This window comes from Pleurodeles waltl, chromosome 5 (assembly GCF_031143425.1).
Source record: "Pleurodeles waltl isolate 20211129_DDA chromosome 5, aPleWal1.hap1.20221129, whole genome shotgun sequence".
Classification (NCBI taxonomy): Eukaryota; Metazoa; Chordata; class Amphibia; order Caudata; family Salamandridae; genus Pleurodeles; species Pleurodeles waltl.
The window spans coordinates 439,308,600-439,332,408 of NC_090444.1; the positions used below are offsets into that span (position 1 = coordinate 439,308,600).

The 23,809-nt window shown below is 46.2% G+C and overlaps 1 protein-coding gene across 1 annotated transcript in view; it reads left to right on the forward strand.

The window, feature by feature from the left end:
- The window catches only part of MDH1 (malate dehydrogenase 1), a 54,737-nt gene that overhangs the window by 20,591 nt on the left and 10,337 nt on the right, over nt 1-23,809 (forward strand). Inside the window, exons 5-6 of the mRNA XM_069234225.1 lie at nt 12,535-12,657; nt 14,749-14,925. Coding sequence (XP_069090326.1) covers nt 12,535-12,657; nt 14,749-14,925 — 300 coding nt within the window. The remainder of the gene's footprint in view (nt 1-12,534; nt 12,658-14,748; nt 14,926-23,809) is intronic.

Consider the following 23,809-nt stretch of genomic DNA (forward strand, 5'->3'; position numbering starts at 1 on the left):
CACTGAATGTGTGCTACGATTTAATCATTTTACCAGTTGATACCCGCCAAACTCCTCTCTGAAACCAGCAGCTACAATGTAAACCATGCCACCCTGTTCCTGCATCTCCCCATATCGGATCCTTTAGCCTTTGGTCAGTTCTTTAAAAAAAATCTGAGTATCATTACGGCACATTGCCCAAATGTGCTGGTATGATACCAGATGGGGAAGGATCATCATTTCGGCCATTGCTAGCATACGCATCTCAGGGGGGGGGGCAAATATTTAAACACTCAAAATGCAGACCTAAGAACTTCCTTCATACCGATGCCGGTCTAAAAAGGGGCAAATGTTTTCCTAAATGAAATTAGCTATGCCCACCTGTTCCATCACCCATCAAGCAAACACAAGAGATTCAAAAATAGATTCTTCAAAGAAGCAGCATATGTATTACTGAAGATCTGAACCTCTGCACAGCATTAGCTGAAGAGACCTGGTCAGATAACTGAGCCATGTGATGCAGAACTGTTACGTATAAAGTTTGGGGAAAAAACCGAATCTGATGACTTAAATTTCTTTCTGAAACGTTTAGAGCTCTGGTGTTGGATGCACCAAACTGGTATAAGACACAGAAGCATTGCTTTTTCTGCTGAAAGTGCTTTTAGAGGCATTTTTAAGGAGCACAATCCTCCCACACGTCCGACAAAGAACAATTTGTAGGAGTTAACTTAGCGGATGGCTGATTGCCGTGCTGATGTTTCTCTATAGACTTGGGTTCCAATGTGTGACCCTGAGAATTGATCAGCTGGTGGTAAACCTTAACAAAGTAAGCATTTTGAGTTGTCTTTTTATAGGATACTGGTATTTACATTTTGGTCATACACCAACAAGCCATGGCTTCTACAGCCTTTTATTGTACTAGCTGGCCAAGATCGAACATGTCAGCCTCTTATACACAACCAAGTCATCTCCCAAAACCTTGAATTCAGTTCTGCTACTTTATGAAAACCTGGCAGATAACTCTACCCGAGTTGAAATTTGTGAGAATGACCAAAGTGACAACAATTCTTAGCTAGCTCTTACAAGGGATTTAACTTTGAGTCTACTGTCTAATGGACTGTTGAAAGTGTTGTTTATTTTCAGCAGAATTCAAGAGTAAGACTTGGTCTTTGAAAAAGTCTTTATGGGACAGAATTGTGTATGAAACTCTGTACAATAGGAGTAAGGACGACCATTTCTCTTGCCACCTAGATGAGAATTGGCCATTTGCCTATGAAAATCAGCTTCATCTGTGAACACCAAATCTGGTGACTGGCACACAATACTGTCTCTGGTGATGCAACTAAAATGGCTTGCCCATACCAAGCATTCATGTTGCCTATCCACCACTGCACTTTCATCCTCGTCTCTTATTCTTGACACAAACTATGTATAGGTAAGTCACTTCTTTGAATGACGAATCTTGAGCCTCTGATTTTAAGATGTTTAAAACTCCACACCTTTAGCTGTTTGCCTCAGTATTAAAAGATATGATCACCGTTTCTTCATTGTCGTATGTACCATCCAACTTGGTAGCTGTCCATAAGTTTATAATGGTCAGTGCTGCTTTTGTCAAATCCAAGTTCTCGTTCGTTAAGGAACTCATATCTAAGTCTATCCAGGTATGCTGCAAGGTGGTGACTGGAGAATACTCTTTAACAGAACTTTCAGAGTAACTGAGCCTGCTGCCCTCCACAGGGCTTGGTCGCCCCACTCACTGCTGCCGCTCCTGCCTGCCTTTGCCGCCTCCTGCCTGCAGATTCCTTCGCTCGCTGCTCCTGGGATTTCCCGCCGCTGCCTCCCTGCGGCCCCGCCCCCCTGTGATTCCATTCGCCGGACCGCTCCCGCCACCCAGCTGCTCCTCCCTCCCGGCTCCTTACTTATGACGCCCCCAGAGCGACCGCGCAGCGGACGCGCGCAGCGGGAGCACCGACTGAGCGCCGAAGGTGCGCCAAAGGTAAGCCCGTCTGCGCCCGTCCGCGCCTGGACCGCGCCCAGCGCCAGACCCCCTGGTCCTCGCCCTCGCCAGCACACCCTGCACAGCTACGATGCCAGAACACTCCACGCACTCAACGCCGGCCGAAACACCGCCTGCTACCGAGCCACCCCGAGACGCACCCACGGACCCTTCACCTGCCTGACCTGCCGCTTCACCAGCCTACGACCCAACACTGCACCTACTAAACCGAGCCCCAGCAACAAACACCTGATGTGCATCCTGCTCAACACCCGCTCCGTTCACAGGCATGCCGTCGAACTCTGGAACCTCCTCGACTCGACAGCACCAGACATCGCCTTCCTGACGGAAACCTGGATGAACGCCTCCTCAGCACCCGACGTCGCCATCGCCGTCCCAGAAGGCTACAAAATCACCAGGAGGGACCGCGTCAACCAGACAGGAGGAGGCATCGCCATCATCCACAAGAACACCATCCGCATCACGACCAACTCCGATGACACCTTCACCTCCGCCGAACACCTCCACTTCCAGATACACACCAACCCCAAGACCACGCTCAGAGGCACCCTCATCTACAGACCACCGGGACCACGCACACAGTTCAGCGAAGACATCACAGACTTCGTCAGCCCCCACGCCATCAATTCCACCGACTACATCCTCCTGGGGGACCTCAACTTCCACCTGGAGGACGACAAGGACCGCAACACCACTGCTCTACTGGACAACCTGGCCAACCTCGGACTCAAGCAACTGGTAACCACCCCTACCCACCACGCCGGCCACACGCTTGACCCAGTCTTCTCATCCAGCAAATATGTCACCTTCAGCCACTCCACCAATCTCCAGTGGACTGACCACAGCTGCGTCCACTTCAGCTTCAGTAAAACGACGACCCACCACCACCCTCAACAAACCCCCCCCGCAGGAGCTGGAACAAGATCACCGGCAACCAGCTCACCACCTTCCTCAGCCAGAACCCCCCCACCAGCTCAACGGACCCCAACGAAGCTGCCAACAACCTCACACAGTGGATCACCAACTGCGCAGACGCCCTCGCACCACTGAAGAAGAACCCCCCCAGCAGACGCAGCAGCAAGAAAGCCTCCTGGTTCACCGACGAGCTCATCACCTCCAAGAAGAACTGCCGCTCCCTGGAGAACACCTGGCGCACCAACCAGACCACAGACAACATGACGGCCCTCAAACACGCCACCCGCAAACACCACCAACTGATCCGCGCCACAAAGAAGACAGCCTTCAAGGAACGACTGGACAACAACACCCACAACAGCAAGGAACTCTTCAACATCGTCAAAGAGCTCTCCAACCCTGACGCCGGAAACAATGACATCACTCCCTCGCAAGACCTCTGCGACTCCCTCGCAGCCTTCTTCCACGACAAGATCGCCAACATTCACAACAGCTTCGGCCCTCCAACCACAAACCCCACCACCGAACCGATGCCCCCCCACCGCCACCCTCCGCACCTGGACCCCAGTCAGCACCGAAGACACAACACGCACAATGAACACCATCCACTCCGGATCCCCTACGGACCCCTGCCCACACCACATCTTCAACACGGCCGACCACATCATCGCACCCCATCTCCGTGACATCGTCAACTCCTCCTTCAACACCGCCACCTTCCCGGAGTGCTGGAAACACGCCGAGATCAGTGCCCTGCTGAAGAAACCAACTGCAGACCCCTCCGACCTCAAGAACTACCGCCCCATCTCGCTCCTCCCGTTTCCTGCCAAAGTCATCGAGAAGACCGTCAACAGACAGCTAGCTGCCTTCCTCGAGACCAACGGATCCCTCGACCACTCGCAATCCGGCTTCCGAGCCAACCACAGCACGGAGACCGCCCTCATCGCAGCCACAGACGACATCAGATCCCTAATGGACAATGGGGAAACTGCGGCCCTCATCCTCCTGGACCTCTCCGCAGCGTTTGACACTGTCTGCCACCGCACCCTGGTACAGCGCCTGAACAACACCGGCATCCAGGAGAAGGCCCTGGAGTGGATCACCTCATTCCTCTCCGGAAGAACCCAGAGAGTCCGCCTCCCCCCCGTTCCGGTCAGCGGCCACCGAAGTCATCTGCGGAGTTCCACAAGGGTCATCGCTCAGCCCCACCCTCTTCAACGTCTATATGAGCCCCCTCGCAACCATCGCACGTCAACACAACCTCAAGATCATCACCTACGCCGACGACACCCAGCTGATCCTCTCCCTCACCAGCGACCCGGACGCCGCCAGAGCCAGCCTACACGAAGGGATGAAAGACGTCGCCGAATGGATGAAGAACAGCCGCCTGAAACTGAACTCAGACAAGACGGAGGTCCTCATCCTGGGATCATCACCATCCGCCTGGGACGACTCCTGGTGGCCCCCCGCCCTGGGAGCCACCCCCAAGCCAACGGACCACGCTCGCAACCTAGGCTTCATCCTGGACTCCTCCCTCTCGATGACCAGACAAGTCAACACCGTCTCATCTTCATGCTTCAACACCCTGCGCATGCTTCGAAAGATCTTCCGGTGGATCCCCACCGAGACCAGGAAGACGGTCACCCAGGCCCTCGTCACCAGTCGGCTGGACTACGGGAACGCCCTCTACGCCGGCACCGCCGCCAAACTCCAGAAGAAACTCCAACGGATCCAGAACGCCTCAGCACGACTCATCCTGGACATCCCCCGACCCAGCCACATCTCCGAACACCTGAGAGACCTGCACTGGCTCCCCGTCAACAAAAGAATCACGTTCCGACTCCTCACCCACGCACACAAGGCCCTCCACGACCTGGGCCCCAAGTTCCTCAACAGCCGCCTGACCTTCCACAAGCCCACCCGCCAGCTCCGCTCCGCCAGCCTCGCTCTCGCCACCGTCCCCCGCATCCGCAGAGCCACCGCCGGAGGAAGATCCTTCTCCTACCTGGCAGCCAAGACATGGAACTCCCTCCCCATCCACCTCCGGACAACGCAAGACCATCTCGCCTTCAGGAAGCAACTCAAGACCTGGCTGTTCGAGCAGTAGCGTTTCCCCCCCCCCCCCCCCCCCCCCCCCCAGCGCCTTGAGACCCTCCGGGTGAGCAGTGCGCTATACAAATGCCTTTGATTGATTGAGCCGCTGATTCTGCTATTAATGTTTAGTCATTTTCTAATACTTTTACTACTGACCACAGAATTTGAAGCCATTCTCTAACTGATGACCCTTTAAACTCCTGTATAGTTTACCTGGCTAATGCATCGTTGTATTTCTCCATCACTGTGGACCAGTATGGAGAATGACCCACCTAGTCCTATGTAGCAATCTTGAACACTGTTAAAATATTCTGCTAAATAAGGTGTGTTATTATTTTTATATTTAAATCTCAAAGCAGAACTCTTAACTCAAGTGAACAGTCCTAATTTCCAGTCATACAGTAGTGGAAATGTGACTACTCTCTCTGCCTCCAAATGGAAGCTAATTGCTTTCAGTTCAGGACATTCCTGGAATTAGAACTGTTCAGACCTGTTTTTAACTAATCCAGTGGTCATTGTGGGAGCCATTAAATAATGCTGGGTTTACACTTCACCCCACACATCCGGCTGGACTCTTAACTCTATTGTACTGTGACCCTCTGAGTTTGCATGTTACAGCACTCTGAAGTGTAATGCTTATAGAACTTATACTTTGGGCCTAAATTTCCTTGTTTTTGCTATTACTCCAATACACACAACCTTTCATCACTTACCCTATACAAAAAGTTACCATTTTTAGGTGAGGAGAATGGGAAGAGTAGTTGTTGCTGTCTAGCAAGACCTTGTTTGTTCTTAAGTGTCACGCTTAAACAGCAGTTGAGTACTACTAATTGTTTACGATTGGTAACATTTCTCTATGAACGTGTTTTTTTTCTTTCTTATTTTTAGTCTTTCTGTGTTTACTTAAAGTTTGAGTTGCATCTGTTTTCTAAAACGCAACATCATTTTGATTAGTTTATTGTGAGAAAAGGTGTAGTTATCCTGAAGGGCTATATTTTTGCCTTAGAAAACAGTCTGGCGGCAGTTAGCTTTGAAACGGGTATAAATGATTATTAATAATAATAATAAAATACATACTTGTTCTTTCGGGGCAACAAAGACCAAAGTTGTATTTTTTGGCTGCTGCAGTGATAGGTGATTCGTGGGGCCAGTTGTAAGAAATCCAATTCAGCATTAGGAAAGGGCATGTGAAGCTCATTGCAGATGTCACAAGTTCTTCCAGTGGATCAGAAATGTAATATTATCCATATTTTATTGTTTTAAAGTAGATATAAGACATTGATTGAAAAGTAAGGGCCTTGGTCTCCATTGTGTAGTTCTTACAACATCCTGCCATGGGCTTTTGAGTCTGGAGTGACCTGCGGAAGCAAGCTTAAAACAAAGATTTTCAGTCTCTGCTACATCAGATGACTGGGTTAAATCTCGAAAAAGCTGTGCTAAAATGTTTGCTTAAAAAATGTTTTTTAAAGTATTTCTTTATGAACATTTTAATCATAAAAATATTTTCAGTATCGTTACAGTTGCTCCTCTTATCCACCAACAGTGAGAATTGTAATCAGCACATGGTGATGGGCATCTAAAGATCGGTGTGGAGGCGGGAGGAGGGGGCAGGAGGCAGGAGGAGAGGGATCCTGGTGGTTCTAAAAGCAGGCCGTCTTCCTCTTTTAGGGGACTGGTTTAGAATGATCCTGTTGCTTTAAAAATGCTAATGCAAAGAGTATCTTAGCCAAACTGAGAGCACCTACTAGAAACTCTTGTTTTTCTGCACAAGCAGACGGTTGTAGTAAGAATACCAAAAGAGCATCTCCAATGAATCAATTATCTTTGTGATAACTTGTTTATCTTTAATTTAACCTCAGGGATAGAGTGGCCACTTGGGCAGTAGATAAACATGTCTACTCTAATTTGTCAACTCTCTGGGCCATAAGACTGCTTATAGCAGATTTCGATTTAACCTATCCTGGACCACCAGTCCCTGCTTTGGAACATTGTAAGAGGAGGTTGTTGGTGCAGCAAAGTTCATATAGATCTGTAGATGTTTACCCTGGGTAAATGGACTGAGTCAGTCTGTAAATAGATAAAAGTCAGTCTAGGGACAGTCACCAACCCTCTGGTTGAAGCTGACCTGTGGCGTCAATATTCTTTGCATATATTCCATTAAATCCAGACCACTCACTTTATGAATATAATCTGGGGCAAATATACCTGTCAACCATAAATAGAAACAATACCATATTAGTAACCATACATTTGATGGTATGTGTGGCTGTAGATAAACATGCTCTGCAGAAGTCTGCCATGTAGTGTTTGGTCTGGAGTGTTGCAAATAGTTTTTCTTTGAAGAATCATTTTCGTGTCACAGAATTGAATGACTCCTTTTTGGTGATACTGTGCATGGGCATTGACTCCTTAGATTGTTTTCTCTCTGCCATTGGGTTTGGACGTGTCTTTACTCGGTCTGTCAACTCGCTCCGGTTTGAAATCTTTCCTTACTTTTTTTTTTTCTTCAATAGTGTATTCCCATCCTCGCGTTAATCTCCACTTTTTGGCCTGTGCACCAAATGAGCGCCCTCCAGGATGACCTTACCCATTTTGGCACCGAAGAATATGCTAAGCTGATGGAACTGACGCCTTTTTGTTTGTGTCCTCTGTGCCATTCAAACTGCCCCCATATCGATCAACATCTTGTGTGTAACTTGTGCTTCTCCGCGATCACTGGGAAGCTACCTACGACGCATGCAAATCCTTTTGGTCGAAAAAGACCCTTCAGGACTGAAGAGCTTGTCAGTTGGAAATGGTGCACAGTGTCCAGATGACAGTCTGGACATTTGGGGAGGAGCACACCACAGATCACCCGGAAAGAGTGTCTTCTTTCAAAACTTCGATTCTGACATCAGTCAGATATCGAAAGTCACGGGGTTACTTCAGTGCAACCTCTGAGTATCATGGCCCCTCCTCCCCACCCTACAACTGCTAAAAAGCCCCTTACAGAGGTTGTCGGACCGCCACCAGGCCATGGATGGATCCGAAAAAGTGCTTCGGCTGCTCCACCCTCTGGCTAGGCTCCGAAGATAACCAAGACCGTAACACAGACTTCGGCATCTACCTTCAGATCCTCACCAAGCCACCTCAAACCGGACGTATGCACAGAGTTCTTCGGCTCTGAGCTGATCAGCTTCCACCTCTGCTTCGGTGCTGACAGATGCTAATCAAAACCTTTGGTGCTGGAAAGAAGGGCGTCTGCACCTTAGGAGCAGAAAGACTCCAGCCAGTCTTTAGCTATGCTGTCACCTGTCTAACCTATTTTGGAGACAATGGATGCTCGACAGCTACGCCTCCATGTCCAGGAGGGTACAGGGTGCATTATTGCTTCCCCACCACCCCCCACGCTGTTATGTTGAAAAGGAAACTGTCCTTCCGAGAGGCTTTAAACACTTCACCTCCAAAGGTCACCCCATGCTAAGTACTTATCCAGATTTGTACCCCAAATGATCCTCCCCACCAGAGAATAGTATATCCTACTAGCAGGTAGAAGCTTGGGCAGTCACCATCCATAATGATGAACACTGCAAAAGAGGCCAGCAGATTGTTGCAGAGGGGCAAACAATCAAAACTAACTCCTTCCGCCGTGCCCTAGATGCTGCAGACTCAGCTGCACATGGTATGAACACTAGTGTTAGTGAGGAGGTACATGTGCCTTCGATGCTCTGGGTGCAAACCAGAGGTCCCGCAAATGGTCCTTAATATGCTGTTCAGCAAGGAGCACCTTTTTCAGCCCTCAAGTATACGCCACCCATAAGAACCCAAAAAAGGATGCGGACACCGCAAAAGCCATGGGTGCTCTTCGGTCCCTCCCTCACAAAAAGCAAATTCCGCTTACGCTTCCATTCACTTACATCTTGCAGCTATAGCTGCATATTTACAGAACAGACCACATACTTCCATGATCTGTCATCAAAGCTTTCATGAAAGTCCTTAAAAGGGTTATTCCACCCATAGTGCCTCCTGAACCATCCTGGAACCTAAATATTGTGCTTACCAGGCTCATGGGCCCTCTTTTTGACCTTCTTCATTTATGCCCTCTTTAGTATCTTTCTTGGAAAGTTCTGCTCCTAGTCGTTATCACGTCACTCAGACACGCTAGTGAGCTCCAGGCCCTAACCTTGGAAGAACCTTTCTTCCAAATTCAGAGAGACATGGCGGTCCTTTGCACAAACCCGAAGTTACTTCCTAAAGTGGTATCCCAATTCCATGTTAACCCGTCTATTGAGCTACCAATCTTCTTTCTGCAGCCTGGCTCGGTTGCAGAAAGAGCCCTCCACTTTTTAGATATTGAATGTGCATTGATGTTTTAGCTTGACAGAACTAAAGACTTTAGAAAAACTAAATGGCTCTTTGTAGCTTTTTCACTACTTCACAAATGCAACCCAATATCCAAAAATAGCATAGCTAGATGGATAGTAAAATGTGTACAAACTGGTATGCTGAAGCAAAGACACTACCTGTCACTCCTAGAGCGCACTCTACTAGGAAAAAGGAGCCACTATGGCTTTCCTTGGAAACCTACCTAAAGCTGACATCTGTAATGCAGATACATGGTTTACTTCACATACATTTACAAAACATTGCGTGAATGTACTAGATTGCCAGCAAGCCAGTGTAGGTTAAGCAGTGCTACGAACACTTTGCCAGTCAACTGCAACTCCCACAGGCTAGCCACTGCTTTTATTGGAGGGACTGCTTTGCAGTCTGTTCAGAGCATGTGTATCTACAGCCACACATGCCATTGAACGGAAAATGTTACATAGTCAGTAAGCATCTTTGTGGCATGTAGGGCTGTAGATTCACATGTGCCCTCTCTCCTCCCCAGACACCTGTGGCAGTTTCAGTTACTTTATACTTGTATGTAGTTGCATTTGTATGGACATCTTTCTCTATACTTCCTCTACACTCTGTTTCTCACCCGCCTACGGGAAAACAATCTAACAAAGGAGTTGATGCCCAGGCACAGTATCACCGAGAAGGAGTCACTCGATCCATTGACTCGCAAATGCTTCTTTGAAGAAAAACTCGCAATGCTCCGGATCCAACACTAGATGGCAGGAGTGTGCAGAGCATTTGAATCTACCACTCTACATGCCACAAGCAGATGCTTACTGGGTTAGTAGTGTTCCTGATCTTCACTGAGTAAAGCCTTGTCTTGTGAACCAGCAGTGGCCTCTGATACCAACCATTGTAAATGAGAGCAAATCTCCCTAGGTTGTGAGGTTTGCTGTACCATACAAAGAGTGTATGTATGTATGTATGTGTGTGTGTGTGTGTGTATATATATATATATATATATATATATATATATATATCTGAAGTACCAAGGACAGATTCTCTCCTAAGCTGCCAAGTGGATTGAAGACATTGTATGGGAGTTAGTGGAAAAGGAAAGGGACAATGCAGACCTAAAACTGAAAGGCTGAGGGAGACCAGGCCATTAATGTTTACACTTGATGACGATGTATAATCTGTATAAGATAATTTTGTCTGTACCAGTGTTTTCTGTATAAAATGCCTGTTCTACAAGTATTTGAAATGTAATGCACATGACCCCCTGTAGGTTTACTATGGAATTGTTTGTTTAAATTAAAAAAATAATAAATCCATGTAAAGGAAAACTGCCCTGTAATGAAGCAGACCTACCATCAAGAGACCAAAACGGCTTTTGCTTCCTACCCTGTATTCATTTTTAACAAATAGGTGTCCGGAAGACTTCCTTCTAGTGGGCAGACAAAGGTTTAATTCTTGGTTTAAAACTTTGTAAGGAAGATATACCAGAGCCAGACTTTGTGTCTTCAAACTTTATTTGAAACTGGTTGTAGAAAAGCTAAACGAGTGGTGCTGGTAACTGGATTCACATTTTCAAAAGTGCTGAGTAAGTCTTCAGGGGTGGTGCTGTGGTCACTGGTTCCATCTTCATTATAGACAGATATTATTGGCTTTGTTTTAAGTGCACATTTACAGCAGGTGTGAGGCTCCCTTGTTAGCTGTGTATAGGAAAGATATATATATATATATATATATATATATATATATATATATTTTTTTTTAATTGGCTCTAGTATGTATTGTAAAATATGTTGGTGAATAGCTTACCATCGGATCAGTTTTAATGGAAACGAGGATTTCTTTACTTATGGCATCAGATGACTTCATAATGTGCGGTGGCAGCTGAAAGCTAGTTTTATTTAACCTGTTTGGACTGGCTTGAGGCTGCCTCTGAGAAAAAAAAACAAAAAAAACAGAAGCGAGAAAGGAACATCAACTTTGTCCTTTAAGCGAAACCTGGTGACTTGAACCACAACAATCAATACATACTTTGAGTGCACCCTTTTAAAATTTTAAATATTGGCTGCTTTTGTTTAGTGACAGAACCATTACGTGTTGTGAAGACCTTGAAACATTTTATCACTTTATGCACATAGCTGGAAGACGCCTTATCAACAAGTACTCTATAGATAATACCAGGGTTCTGAATTTAAATACTTGAGAATTATTTTACATTGGCTGACTTATCTGTTTTAATCGGTTTATGACCAAATGGAAAGTAAACCACTAGTTTGGCACTGTTTGGCTTTTCACTAATGACCGAGCTGACAAATCTCTGGAATGCACTTCTTAATCCAAAGAAGACATTAATTATTTCACTATGCGAGGTTCCTAAAAGGAGATTATCATGTTGAAAGCACACACTTAAAAACTGTTACAACAATGAAATGAAAACATACCGAAATGATTCTCCACTGCAAAACACACAGCAAATATATGTATCTATATTATAATATACAGCAAATAATGAATTAAAAATGCATCACCATAGGGCCTGTCAGATGCTTCATCTTTCTCATGCCAGCAAGACAATGACCCCGTTCGACTGCGAAAGGGATCTCTACCCTCACGGGAAATATACTGAGCAGCAGACGTCTAAAATCCTGATTGACGTCACTGACCCTCTCACTGTCGCACTGGGTCTTTTTATATCTTAAGAAAACTAAAGGGGCTTTCTGGAAAAAACACTTATTTTGCGAACATGCTGGCTAGTTTAGGTATGCTTGGAAAATAACACGTTTGGGTTTGGCCACAATACCAAGATGTCAAGTCAAAACAAGGCCGTTCCCTGCTGTTGGGAGTACGTCCTTATCAACCAAAACCCTTGGTGAGAAAGCACGAAAACAAGACCATGTACGGTTTACAATGTGGAAAATTACGGGCAGCCTTTAACATGGCAGTGTATAATGCTACGATAAAGTCAATAGGCAGAATGAATCTAAGGCTATACTGAATACAAAATGTAGTCTGTAACTGGTGAACATTAGCCAGCCAATCCAGGTGCAAAGTGATGCAACAGTCATTGGTCAAAACACATTTCACTACAGGTACCCTCACCTCTTTCGGATGTTTGCTGTGCAAAATCATTGTAAGCATGTCTTTCTGGTGCCAAAAGCGTGGATGCAGATGGTAATTGTTTGTTTTTGTTAAAGGTTTTGGTGGTTGGGAATCCAGCCAATACCAACTGCTTGACTGCTGCAAAGTCTGCTCCATCAATACCAAAAGACAACTTCAGCTGCTTGACTCGTCTGGATCACAACAGAGCTAAAGCCCAGGTGAGTGCTTCAGTCTCATCTACTGGAACTGCACCTCCTGCTACTAAAGAATGTGCTGTATGACGAGAGCATCATAGTCTGGGACTGTTCACTACTTGTCCATGTTGCCTGCTGCTTCCGTTTCTTCCCTTGTTGGAGCAGCTTTCATTTTAGTTTCCATGTAGTTTCTGTGTAGAACAATTTAAAAAAATTGCCTTATTTTTTTCAGTGCTGCTAAAAGACTATCAAGTCACCATCCTCTCCATGTTAATCATTGTCCCTTAGTTTTAATAACTTCTCCTTAGCAAAGGAATTGCTGCAAATGTTAGGTGATGGATGTGTTTTAGTCCTCAAAGTTTATTATACCAAAATATCTAGCAAAAATAGCAAAGCAAAGATTGTTAGAGGGTTTATACTTTGGAAAAGTACTGGGATTAAAAAACAAAAAAGTAGTTGAACGAGGAGTGAAGAAACTGTAGTTTGTGACAGTAATGCGGGAATTTCAGTGATGGAAAAGAAGACTGGGAGAATTAGGTGAGATTGAAACATAAGAAATGACAGTGGTTGGTGAATATTCGAGAGACAGGACTGAGGGTCGAGAGAAATTGAGGTCAGAAGTGCATGTAACTAACCTGGAATGATGGGCTGTGCAGGAGGAACTTTTAGAGAGTAAGCAGGAGTGCAATGAGTAAAACTTCTGAGCCTAATGGTCTAGTCTGCCCAGCATTAATGTGAGTTTAGGCAGTTAAGCCTTTACGTTACTGTGGAGTGGCGGTGAAGCAGCCGAATAAAGCTGATATGATCAAAGTTCTGCAAAGAGCAGCTGTAAACATTAATTTCTGAACTAGTTTAATTACACTGGTAAAGTACCTTGCAAATTGAGCACTGTTGAGATCGTGTGTGATCTTAAGGACACAGGTTTGATTTCTGGCAAGGTGGACTCCGCATTGCACCCTTTTTGATGTTGGTAAAACCAGTACTATTTTTTTAATTGGATAATGGTGTATTGAAAATGTGAGTAAAGTCTTTAGGAGTAAGGTGCTATGTGGCTAAGATTTTGGCTGCTTTTTTTTTTTTTTTTTTCCTTTAAACAAACCAATGGAAATCCAGAAACACTAGTGCACGTGTGGTAAAATACACATTGTTTATTTGATTGTTGTAGTATGGTTCTTCTCTGTTAAAGATCAACTTTTACTGTTCTAAAGTCTAGCTACTTCCTTGCACTGTGGAGGCTCCTGTTTATGCATACTTAAAAGTCTTACAATGTGGTTTATATATTAGTTTTTCTCTGATCTGCATTAGCTAATAATCTGGCATCTCTTTTTTTCCTTTTTGTAACGTTTGTATCTGGCAGTGAGCAGTTATATTTTTTCGTAGTAGCACCTTAGCATTGCACTGTAAGTCAATGCAACACTGAACTGTTTTTTCTAGAGTTGTGTTGGTTTTGTGGCTATGGAGGTTAGAGATCTAGCTTTAAAATGAAAAACTTCTGTCAGTAAATTGATCTTGAGTATGGTTTCAGTTTTCTAATGAGGATGTGTGATGGTGTCAGTTGTTGTACCCACATAGGATGCTCCTCCTCAGATGCCTTGCTGCCTGTTACGAATTAGTGAAAGGGGCATCGGTCTAATCTGGAGTTAATTGGGGATGGGACTTTATCATAGTGGTGGATAAAACGTGTTCTATAAAACTTTGTCACTTCGCTAGTCGTACATAATGCATTCCCAGAAGGTCACCATTAAAGGGGATTTAAGTTCTGCATTAGTTTTATAAAGTGTCAAATCTTTATTTGCACTCATCTTCAAGACTTTTCCTTATTGTCCATTATGATTCTGTTCATCTTTTGCTGCTTAAAACAATTTTAGCATATTTTGAGTATTTGTTAAATGACCATATCAACCAAGCAGTGAGAGAGATATATCTATATATCTATTTCTTTTTTTAAAGAAAAAACACAGAACCGCCAATTCTCGCTCGATTTCAATGGCTGAAAGTTCCAAGCTTATTTCTATATCTAGAGAAACTTATTGGTGCTGGGTATAACCCATGAATGTTATCACCCTGCTTGGTTTTGTTTAATGTACTCTGTGCCGTTTCCCTTTTTAATGTTAGATTTCCCTGAGGCTCAAGCTGCAATGTGATGATGTGAAGAATGTCATCATCTGGGGAAATCACTCCTCCACACAGTATCCAGATGTAACCCATGCCAAGGTCAAGGTGCAAGGGAAGGAAGTGGGAGTCTATGAAGCAATCAAAGATGACGCCTACCTCAAGGGGGATTTCATCTCGGTGAGAATGATTTAATTGGTTGTGTACAATTCAGTGCATTTTGCAAAAAGTTGTAATTTCAAAGAGCAAAGTTCTGTTAAGTGCTGTGGTTTTGGTAAGATCTGCTGTTGAACGTTTGGTTGTAGCTTACTACTTTAATTGTAGCCATTTATATGGTCTCTCCACCCTTGGCTTAAGCCACAGAAGGGTTAGAATTCTCCAACCTAAGCATGTGGAAAATTACCCTATGGGACTATGACGTATTGGTGGGCCTGTATCTCCAAGATAAGGGGACCTTTGGGGCGGGAAGGTGGCCAGTCATGCTCAAAATGAGCTTGCAGAATCCTAGAGATTCCGTTATACCAAGGTTAGACATACCCTGCAAAGTCACTCTGGACACCTAGAGGAGGAAGGTACTGCACCAGAATAGACTCTTAGCAGCCCCCTTGCACCTTCATGCAATTTCAATAATTTATGCATCACTAGTCCTGAACTGCATGCATCCCCTGGAAAAATTAAAAAATAGACGAACATTTGAGGAAGCAGACTGGGTGGAGACTTGCAGATACTCTAGGAAGGTAGTGATCACTGCTGGCTTCCGCCTCCTACAGCTCAAGATATTGCATAGGATGTATTTTACTAGGACTAGGCTTTACAAAATGGACAGACTCCCCAGCGGAGATGCCTAAGAGGATGCCACCGCAGGGAGAGCCCTGGTATACATCCTATTGGAGTGCCCGAGATTGAGTGTCATTTGGAAGACCCCACAGGCCCACCGAAAGGAGGCAGTTGGGCAACTGGTCAGACACCCTTGTTCTGTAATATAGCACTACAGTTGGGTAGGAGGGACATACAGGTATGGGGCAGTGAGATGCCTCTTAGAACGACTCAGTGGGCTCAAAATATGGACTGGTGTATGTCTGCAGAGACAACTGTGTATCAAGCATGCGAATGCCCAAAGAAATTCAACAAAATATAGAACCCATGGAAGGAAGCAGGGGAACGAGGAGACTCACCTGAGAGGCACAATTTACCAACATGTGAACAAACACCAGATTCTTTTCGATCTAACCCACAGGACTACGTGCTAAGTTGGCCCGGATAATCTCTTGGATGCTGTTTATAATGAGCTAGTACCCCTAACATGAACACCCCACCCCCTCCCCCCCCCACCCCAAAATACCGATGACATAAATGTAATTTCATCTGCTGCTGTGTTGTATACTTTTTATATTGCAGACTATTTTTGTTTTTTTTGTTTTTAAATAGTCTGCCAGGCAACTTCCTTTTTTTGGGGGGGATGGGGAGAGGCAGGGTCGTGCTCACCTTACGTGTGAATAGGCTGTGTCTTGCCCTCACGCAATGGGGTGATTCACCCTTATTTGTCTGGAGACAGGGCAGTGTTGAAAGGGTTCTGTGCTTCACTTGAAAGGGTTCCTTTGAAGGTACCCCCTGAACAAAGGAATTTTTAGAGTATAATTACAGATGCTCTGGCCGGGGTTGGCTCCTCTGCTAGGGCAGAACCAAACCTGCCAGCAGCAGCTGCCAAACTTCTGCAATACAACTAGAATAAACTGTTTATTAATGTATTGTAGAAGGGGAGGGGGCCACAGGGCTGACTAGCACATCTCAGGCCGGCCAGACATACATGCGCACTAAGCTCTCTCCACACCGGCAACGAAGTGCTGGGTTGGAGAGAGCAGGCAGACTCTTCCCGTCTGCCTGAGAGCGCCCTGGCTTGGTGCTCCGGTCAATCCAAACACTGCTGTTGCGTCAGCAGCGTTCAGATTAGCCACAGAGCAGGCTGGGAGCCTGCGGCGAAGGAAAGAGAAGCTGTGCGGTGGATTCATGTAAGTGGATTTTTTATAAAAAAAAATATATATTTTTTTTTTTTGCCACACAAGCTGCTCCTGGCTGACCCCATGATTTTAGGGCACCTTTGGAACTGGGACTGAACCTGTGTAAGGACACTGCTGAGCTGCAAAATGACTCATCTAGACTGCTCTTCTGTTGTTGCTCTGTTGCCTGCTGGGTGGCATAAGACTCCCTGGATTGCTATTCTTTTTGCCCTGCTGCCAACTGCACCCTGACCTCACCAGGTGCTGTGGATTGCCAAGAAGAACTGCCGCCCACTTAACTGTGCTGGCCTGCCTACCTCTGTCTGGCCTCTCTCTGAGTCCAGTGTGGGGGAAGCGCTGTGTCCTACTCCTTCGTTCCTGCAATCCTAGTGGTTAGAGCACTATGCTTTGCCCAAACTCTTAAGAGCTCATCTGTACACACAGTGCGGGGAGAGCGCTTGTTCCCCCCCCCCCCCCCCCCCTCCTTCACAGCATGACGAGCACTTCACTGTAGCTGTTGGATCCCTGTAACCCGGGGGGTTGTGTTCCTCAAGCACTGCGTGCACCTCAGCGCTATCCTCTTCAAGGTAGATAGAAGCTGTCAGCGCTTCCCATGGGGGCTCAGGAAACTCTCCTACTGAAGCACTGCCCCACCAATGGCTTCCTTCATCCGTGAATGCCAGCATGCTGCTCTCACAGGCAGCCCACTTGGAGATCACCTGCCAGGGTGCAAGCTGCTGTGCAGTACACTAGCAGGCAGCGCTGCCCCCCCACTCCCCAAGGATTTTTACGTGGGAACCCTGAGGGGGGGGTGGTCCCTTATCCCCTACTGTGTGCATGCCCACCCTTCAACCCACGACAAGGACAGTCACTACCTGGCAGTTGCGTCCCGCATCTGCAGCAACATTGTCCCATGCGTGGGACGCAGTGTCTTCCTGCCCTCCTGAAGCGGGTATGTGCCAACCGCACATACCCCCTTACTGGGGGAACAGCCGGGGGGACTCCTCGCAATGTTGGAATGGGGTGGGGGAGAAGAAAGGGCTGATCATAGCCCTAGAGTCTCACAGAATGTTGCATGTGCCCTAAGAGGCGCACGCTTACTCCCGTGCCATACAATCTTCTTGGCTTCCCCTCAAATGATATGATTGAAATACCATATAACCGTAGGTGTGGTGGAATTCCAGTGCCCAGGGAATCTGTGCGACTGTGTTCTGGTGAAGGCAGTTCAGTCATGTTATGGGAGGATTTAGGTGCTTGGCACATGACATATTACCAAATGTATGTTGCCTGGGGTCTCCTAGAGCCCCGTAAAGTGACTGTTGCTTCAATATTTACGTTGAGGGCACAATTGTCATACCTCATGTTTTCATGCTTGGTGGTACGTGTGCTTTTCCATGCCATATCATGTCCTGAAGATATCCACCGATAAGGTGTGTTGTCTATCACCGGTGTTTGTGTTATGATCAAAAGTACCATCTGTTAGTAGTTATCTGCCGTTTTCATGCCTCATGCTGGTCAGGATAAGGAGTACTATTTCAGGGGACTGCATGATATGCACAGCAATGTTTTTTTGTTCATAGTGTCTGACAAACTAACAGTTTCCTTGTTGCACCCATTGTGATGTTTTACAATTGGTCTATGATTTATGTGTAATATAATTTATATTTTTATGTAATAGTGTGTGGAGTCTATTTTGTGGTGTATTTATTGTTGGTGGTGTGTGTTGCGCAAATGCTTTGCATGTGACCTCTGGAGATAAGCCTGACTGCTCTGTGCCAAGCTACCAGGGGGTGAGCACAGATTATCTTTGGTGTAAAACTTACACTGACTAGAGTGGTGGGTTCTGCCTGGCTTAGGTGTATACCCTAGCCAACCAGCAACCCCATTTCTAACATTAGGGCTGGAATCTCATTGGAGTTTAGAAACCTAGTGTGCGATGGCATCTGTCGCTGTAGATACACATGTTGTGCATAGCCCGCCATCTGGTGTTGGGTCGGAGTGTTAAAAGTTGTTTTTCTTTGAAGAAGTCTTTCGAGTCACGGGACCGAGGGACTCCTCCTCTTTGTCTCCATTGCGCATGGGCGTCGACTCCATCTTCGATTGTTTTCTTTCCGCCATCGGGTTCGGACGTGTTCCTTTCGCTCCGGGTTTCGGAACGGAAAGTTAGCTCAAAATCGGAAAATTACGTCGGTATTGTTGCGTTCGGGATCGGGTTAGATATCATCGACATCGAATCCAAACGATAACATCTCCGTTGCCCTTCGGGGTAGTTTTCGATCCCCCGTCTGGGCCTGGTCGGCCCGACCGCGTGTGACATCGACGCTGATGGAACGGACCCCGTTCCGATTCGGTCCTAAATGCCACAAAAAATACCCATATACAGACCAACATTCGGTCTGTAACCTGTGCCTGTCGCCCGAGCACAGGGAAGAAACTTGCGAGGCCTGTCGTGCGTTCCGGTCCCGAAAAACGCTCCGTGACAGACGAGCCAGAAGACTGCAAATGGCGTCCACGCCGACAGGACTCCGAGAATTCGAGGAACAAGAAGAAATAGAAGCCTTCTCGATCCATGAATCGGACTCGGACAAATTCGACGACCATGAAACAGTGAGTAAGACGTCGAAGATAGCACATAAGAAAACTGACAAGGCCCAGGGGATGCCACTGCCATCAGGCCATGGCTCAACCCATAAAATCGGTGACCGACCATCGGCACCGAAGAAGGCCGAAATAGTGCCGAGATCGTCCGACTCGGGTCGAGACACAGGCACCCAGCCATCTCGGGACCGAGATAGTGCTGCCGGCAAAGATCGACGCCGAGATAGCGGAGCCGAAGCTGCTCGACGCAGAGACAGCGGCACCGAGGAGGATCGACACCGAGACGGTTCGACTCTGAAAAAGAGAAGTCGCCTCGGAGCCGAAATAGAGCGTGGACATAGTTTCGGTGCCAAAACGATCCGCAACCGAGCCAACTACCAGTTCCTATTCAGAGGAACAATCACTGTCCTCTCCAATGCGAAAGCATAGATTCGAGGAGGAATTACAATCCACCGAGGTGGACCACACTCAAAAACGGATTTTTATACAGAGTGGGACAGGGAAAATAAGCACCCTTCCCCCTATTAGGAGGAAGAGGAGACTTGAATTCCAACTAGAACAAGCACCACAAACCAAACTGGTGAAGAAGGTAACTCCGCCACCCTCTCCTCCACCTGTAGCTCACTTTTCACCGGCACAGACTCCGTCACATTCACCGGCTCACACCACCTTAAGCCAAGGTGACCAGGACCAAGATGCTTGGGACTTATACGACGCCCCAGTGTCAGACAACAGTCCAGAGGCGTATCCTACAAAGCCCTCACCACCAGAAGACAGCACAGCATATTCACAAGTGGTGGCTAGAGCAGCAGAGTTCCATAACGTGTCTCTACACTCGGAGCCTGTCGAGGATGACTTCCTCTTCAACACCCTCTCTTCCACACATAGCACCTACCAAAGCCTGCCTATGCTCCCAGGAATGCTAAGGCACGCAAAGGACATATTCAAAGAGCCTGTCAAGAGTAGGGCAATAACACCGAGGGTGGAAAAGAAATATAAAGCACCTCCCACAGACCCAGCTTTCATCACCTCACAACTGCCACCAGATTCGGTTGTGGTAGGGGCAGCTCGCAAGAGAGCAAACTCTCACACATCGGGCGATGCACCACCCCCGGATAAGGAGAGCCGCAAGTTCGATGCAGCCGGTAAAAGGGTCGCAGCACAGGCTGCAAACCAGTGGCGCATCGCTAACTCTCAAGCGCTCCTTGCGCGATATGACAGAGCCCACTGGGACAAGATGCAACACCTCATTGAGCATCTACCCACAGAACTACAAAAGAGGGCGAAACAAGTGGTTGAGGAGGGCCAAAACATCTCCAATAACCAGATACGCTCCGCTATGGACGCAGCGGACACAGCAGCAAGAACAATTAACACTGCAGTAACCATACGAAGGCACGCGTGGCTACGAACATCTGGTTTTAAACCAGATACAGCAGGCGGTGCTCAATATGACATTCAATGAGCAACAATTGTTCGGACCTGAAGTGGACACGGCAATTGAGAAGCTAAAAAAGGACACTGACACTGCAAAAGCCATGGGCGTGCTCTACTCCCCGCAGAGCAGAGGCACTTTCAACACCTTCCGCAAGACAACCTTTAGAGGGGGGTTTCGGGGTCAAGCCAGTACCTCACATTCAACACCGTCCACCTACCAGGGACAGTACCAAAGGGGAGGCTTTCGGGGCCAATACAGAGGAGGACAATTCCCTAGAGGCAGGGGAAAATTTACAAGCCCCAAAACACCTACAACCAAACAGTGACTCACACGTCACTCATCCCCTCCACACAACACCAGTGGGGGGAAGAATAAGTCAGTATTACCAAGCGTGGGAGAAAATAACAACAGACACTTGGGTCTTAGCAATTATCCAACATGGTTATTGCATAGAATTTCTACAAATCCCTCCAAACATACCACCAAAACCACAGAATATATCAAAACAACATTCGGACCTCCTAGAAATAGAAGTTCAAGCATTACTGCAAAAGAACGCAATAGAACTGGTACCAGATACACAAACAAATACAGGGGTTTACTCACTGTACTTTCTAATACCAAAGAAGGACAAAACACTGAGACCAATCCTAGACCTCAGAACACTAAACACATACATCAAATCAGAACACTTTCACATGGTCACGCTACAGGAAGTGTTACCATTGCTAAAGCAACAAGATTACATGACAACCTTGGATCTCAGACGCGTATTTCCACATACCAATACATCCGTCGCACAGAAAATACCTAAGGTTCGTATTCAAAGGAATACATTACCAATGCAAAGTATTGCCGTTTGGTTTAACAACTGCACCAAGAGTCTTCACAAAATGCCTAGCAGTAGTGGCTGCACACATCAGAAGGCAGCAAATACACGTATTCCCGTATCTAGACGACTGGCTAATCAAGACCGACTCACTGACAAGGTGCTCACACCACACAGATCAGGTCATACAAACCCTCTACAAACTCGGTTTCACCATCAACTATGCGAAATCACACATTCTGCCGTGCAAAGTACAACAATACCTAGGAGCGACAATAGACACAACGAGGGGAATAGCCACTCCAAGTCCACAAAGGGTTCAAAATTTCCAAAAGATTATACAACGCATGTATCCAACACAAAGAATACAGGCGAAGATATTACAGCTCCTAGGCATGATGTCCTCATGCATAGCCATTGTCCCAAACGCAAGGTTGCACATGCGGCCCTTACAACAGTGCCTAGCATCACAATGGTCACAAGCACAGGGTCAGCTTCTAGATCTGGTGTTGATAGACCGCCTAACATACCTCTCGCTTCTATGGTGGAACAATATAAATTTAAACAAAGGGCGGCCTTTCCAAGACCCAGTGCCACAATACGTGACAACAGATGCTTCCATGACAGGGTGGGGAGCACATCTCAATCAACACAGCATACAAGGACAATGGGACGTACATCAAAGAAAGCTGCATATAAATCACCTCGAACTACTAGCAGTTTTCCAAGCATTAAAAGCATTTCAACCAATCATAACTCACAAATACATTCTTGTCAAAACGGACAACATGACAACAATGTATTATCTAAACAAACAGGGGGGGGACACACTCGACACAGCTGTGCCTTCTGGCACAAAAAATATGGCAATGGGCAATTCACAACCACATTCGCCTAATAGCACAGTTTATTCCAGGGATCCAGAATCAACTTGCAGACCATCTCTCTCGATCACCAACAGGTCCACGAATGGGAAATTCACCCCCAAATTCTAAACACTTACTTCAAACGTTGGGGAACACCTCAAATAGACTTATTTGCAACAAAGGAGAACGCAAAATGCCAAAACTTCGCATCCAGATACCCACACAGGCAGTCTCAAGGCAATGCCCTATGGATGAACTGGTCAGGGATATTTGCGTACGCTTTTCCCCCTCTCCCTCTCCTTCCATACCTAGTAAACAAATTGAGTCAAAACAAACTCAAACTCAAACTCATACTGATAGCACCAACATGGGCACGGCAACCATGGTACACAACACTGCTAGACCTATCAGTAGTACCCCACGTCAAGTTGCCCAACAGGCCAGATCTGTTAACACAACACAAACAACAGATCAGGCATCCAAACCCAGCATCGCTGAATCTAGCAATCTGGCTCCTGAAATCCTAGAATTCGGACACTTAAACCTCACACAAGAATGTATGGAAGTCATAAAGCAAGCTAGAAGACCATCCACTAGACACTGCTATGCAAGCAAATGGATAAGGTTTGTTTGCTACTGCCATCATAATCAAATTCAACCATTACACGCATCTCCAAAGGATGTAGTGGGTTACTTACTACACTTACAAAAATCGAACCTGGCCTTCTCTTCCATTAAGATACACCTCGCAGCAATATCTGCATACCTGCAAATTACCCATTCAACTTCACTATTTAGGATACCTGTCATTAAAGCGTTTATGGAAGGCCTCAAAAGAATTATACCACCAAGGACACCACCTGTTCCTTCATGGAACCTCAACATCGTCTTAACAAGACATGGGTCCACCCTTTGAACCTATGCACTCATGCGAAATACAATTCCTAACCTGGAAAGTTGCATTTCTCATCGCCATCACATCTCTAAGAAGAGTAAGTGAAATTTAGGCGTTTACAATACAAGAACCTTTTATCCAACTACACAAAAATAAAGTAGTCCTAAGGACCAATCCTAAATTTTTGCCAAAGGTTATTTCACCGTTCCACCTAAATCAAACGGTAGAGCTACCAGTGTTCTTCCCACAGCCAGATTCCATAGCTGAAAGGGCACTACATACATTAGACGTCAAAAGAGCACTAATGTACTACATCGACAACTAAAAACATCAGGAAAAACTAAACTGTTTATTGCATTTCAAAAACCTCACGCAGGAAACCCAATATCGAAACAGGGTATAGCCAGATGGATAGTTAAGTGCATCCAAATCTGCTACCTT